Here is a 3,765-nt window from a genome sequence, read left to right on the forward strand (position 1 = left end):
TCCCAATTTCTACAGATCTCTGCGGAAAAGGTAAGTGCCCAGATTGTTCAGTTTCCTGCTCCAAACTTACTGAATTCGTAACTGGTGCTAATGGTATGAGCTCTGCTTCCCCAGTGGATTTCCCACTTCGAAGTGTAATAACACTGACATTTCCTTTTGGGTTTGGCACTATTTGTGATGGTAATTGGCCCGATCCCTGTGACTGCAGTTGAGTGATACTTGTCGCCATCTGCCCAATTTGTCTCTCTAAGTTCTGCTGATTACTTGTCATTAACTGCATCTGTTGTATAAGCTCTTCCATCTTTTGTGTGGTAAGTTCTGGTTTGGGCAATTGAAGTTGTGATGGACGGTAAGGGAGTTGAGGAAGTGATGGACACACTGTTGGCCTCTGGGATGAAGAAGATAGTTGCTGATATGGCTGCTGCTGATATGGATGCTGATATGGCTGCTACTGATATGGCTGCTGATAATATGGTTGCTGCTGATATGGATTCCCATATTTCAAATTAGGGTGATCTCTCCATCCGGGATTATATGTAGTAGAAAAAGGATCGTATGGCTGTTTATTCCCAGATGGCTGTTGGTAAAATTGAGATCGGGGCTGAAAGTTATTTGCTGCTGCCACGTGGTCGGAAACAAAAGAAATTCCCTCTTGCTGCAACAAAGGGCAAATGTCAGTAGTGTGAGATGAACAAAAACAAAGTCCACAAATCATTGCTGTTGGCACTGCCTGGGTTGTGGGCTGCTGTGAATGGCTAAGTGCCAACTGCCTGAATGCTGAAGTCATCTCCTGTAACAAGCTATTCTTAATATCTTGAGCATCTAACTTAGTTAACTGGGCTCCATTTACTCCCTTAGTAGATGCTTGTCGATTCCCAAACTGTTGGGCATTGGCTGCCATAGTAGAAATGATCTCTCTTGCCTCTGCAGGTGTTTTATTCACCAACGCTCCTCCACTTGCTGCATCGATCATACATCTATCCATGGGCAGGAGTCCCTCATAGAAATACTGTATGAGCAAATGATCACTGATTTGATGATGGAGACAGCTAGAACATAACTTTTCAAAACGTTCCCAATACTCATACAATGTCTCCCCAGAAAGTTGCTGGACACTACAAATTGCTCGCCTAATAGCTCCTGCTCGTGAAGCAGGAAAGAATTTTTCCAAAAATGATCTTTTCATATCCACCCAACATGTAATCGTACCGGGAGTTCTAGAGTACAACCAATCCTTCACTGCTCCTGCTAACGAAAATGGAAAAGCTCTCAGATAAATATCTTCCTCCCCAATACCGTGGGGTTTCATGGTAGAGCAGACTGCATGAAATTCCTGAAGGTGCCTAGAAGGGTCTTCACTAGATAATCCATTAAATTTAGGAAGGAGATGAATGAGCCCTGAACGTAGTTCAAAATCCACCTCCAACTCTGGATATTGAATGCACAATGAGTTATAAGAGACATCTGGTGCAGCCAACTCCCTAAGTGTTTGTTTGTTCTCCATGTTAAATTCAGTCACTGGGAAGCTACTTGTTGAAGTTGTTTTTGCTCTCTTCTGATTTCTCAACAAAATATGAAATGTCCTATCAATTTCTGAATCAAAATCTAGTAGTTCACTGGTAGATGATCTGGTCATACATTTAGCTGCTGTTTCACCAAGTCAATAAATTCAACAACCAAAAATTACACAGAATATATTGCGAATCTAAAAATTAACCAACACCGTAATTTCTCCGGCAACGGCGCCAAAAATTGATACTAAACTGTAAACCAATAATTAATGATCATGTCGTTGCAAGTTTCACACTCCAATACCAACTTAAATTCCGTCCCTACTGAAATTTTAATAGTATAGGTATAGCAAAAGACACGGATCGTTTCCCAGAGAAATTGCGATGGAAGCTAACTCTAAGATGAATTATTCAGGTTGGTTGAAATTCTTACCTTACAAATTGAAATGCTCCTATACTTGGAAGACACGTAAGTCCACACTAATTAACAACTAGCAGACTACTTAAAGAAATGAATCTATTACTAATTTAAAGAAATAAAATCTGTCAACGAACATTTCCAACACACAAACAACTAAGTTCAAACGAAACTAATTAAGCCAAACTTAATGCAAACAAAACAATACAATAAATCTGATATAGAAGAAACTGATGAAGTAGCACTAGATGCAAACAAGAAAATAATAAAACAGAAATGACCAATTCCACCAGAATATGCCCGGAGATGAAGAAAACATCGTAGAAAGAGTCCGTCGGGGTCTCAATTGAAACTCCGAAGGCGGATGATAAGAGTGAGGTGTGTCAGAATCCTGAATCTAGAAACCCAGTTGCAATCCGAGCTCAGCCAGATCTGGTTAAACTCGAATATATGACGTCGGACGCAGAACTCCTCCTCGAATCCGTAGGAGGAGGTGAATGATGGTGGAGTGAAGGATGCTTGCCGGTATGCCTTGATGAGGTGGTTCTTCCTTGAATCCGAGGAAGACGGTGGTGTGGAGGAGATGGAAGCGGCTGCTAGGGCTTCTGGTGTCGAAAAAGGTGCTCTATTAGTTGTTGTTGCAAGGTTTAATACCACCTTCCCAGCAACACATTTGACCACACACAAAACATGAGGCTTAAGCTGCATCCATCCATCCGTTGGTTACTTGTGTGACCAAACATCCCTCCACTTAATCCTTAGCTTCCTACATCATTCAATAACACCAAATTAGTACTAATACCATTAATTTAGCAGATATTTGCAACCAAGTAATAAACCAACCATATTTATGAAATCTGCCAAATACTTGCAAATATTCGCACGAACTAATTAAAACACCTAAAAGAATGATAAACATTTAATCACAAAATACGAGTTATCAGTTAGTCACTTCTTTAAGGGAAGTTACTTCCTTTATAAGTGACTTGATTCGAATTTTGGACTTAGCTACTTTATGCATTAAGTAATTGATTAAACTATATAAACGACATTTACTTACAGAGGGGTTTGGCCCTTCAGAAATGGATGTGGATCCGTGGCTTCTCTCGGACTCGGCTTCTGATTTGTCCTCGCTTTTGGTGTAGTCCCGGGCTATCAATGCAAGGAAGCTTGCCTGCTCAACTTCTTCGTCATCGGATTCATCGGAAGAAGATTCGTCCCAAGTTGCTTTCAGAGCTTTCTTCCTTCTTGGTTTCTTTGGATCCTTTTGGTTCGAGCAGTTCACCTTGATGTGCCCCTTCTGATTGCACTAGTAGCAAGTCACCTCGAATTTGACCTTTGAGCTTGATTGGGCTTCTTTGGTCTGGATGGCCTTTTTGACATCCTTTTTGTTGAAGCCCTTCTTTTTGTAGAGTTTCTTCATCAGGTTGATGAATTCAGTTGTGAGCTCATCGTTGTCTTCTGAATCTTGTTCCTCTTCTGATTCTTGTTCGGTTCTATGTTTTGATTTTGACTCGCGTGCTCTTCTTGTACCTACAATCAAAGTCAACCCTTTCTCAGCCGGACGTGAGTTAGTCTATTCATGAAGCTCAAACTCAGAAAACAACTCATCTAATTTAATAGTAGAGAGGTCCTTAGAAACCTTGTAGGCATCTACCATGGATGCCCACAAGGTGTTCCTCGGAAAATCATTTAAGAAGTACCTTATGATGTCCCGGTTATCTACCTTCTGTCTGATCGCATGGAGTCCATTTAGTAGTTCTTGAATTCGGGCGTGGAGCTGGCTAGCCGTCTCACCTTCCTGCATTTTTAAGTTATACAATTTATTTAATAACA

General features: G+C 40.9%; 1 protein-coding gene across 1 annotated transcript; it reads right to left on the reverse strand.

The window, feature by feature from the left end:
* Window positions 1-448: 448 nt before the first annotated feature.
* LOC121979575 lies at window positions 449-1,636 on the reverse strand. The gene has a single exon (XM_042531573.1). It carries the CDS (start codon window positions 1,634-1,636, stop codon window positions 449-451), a length of 1,188 nt encoding a protein of 395 aa, XP_042387507.1.
* Window positions 1,637-3,765: the final 2,129 nt, after the last annotated feature.

This window comes from Zingiber officinale, chromosome 5A, assembly GCF_018446385.1.
Source record: "Zingiber officinale cultivar Zhangliang chromosome 5A, Zo_v1.1, whole genome shotgun sequence".
Lineage (NCBI taxonomy): Eukaryota > Viridiplantae > Streptophyta > Magnoliopsida > Zingiberales > Zingiberaceae > Zingiber > Zingiber officinale.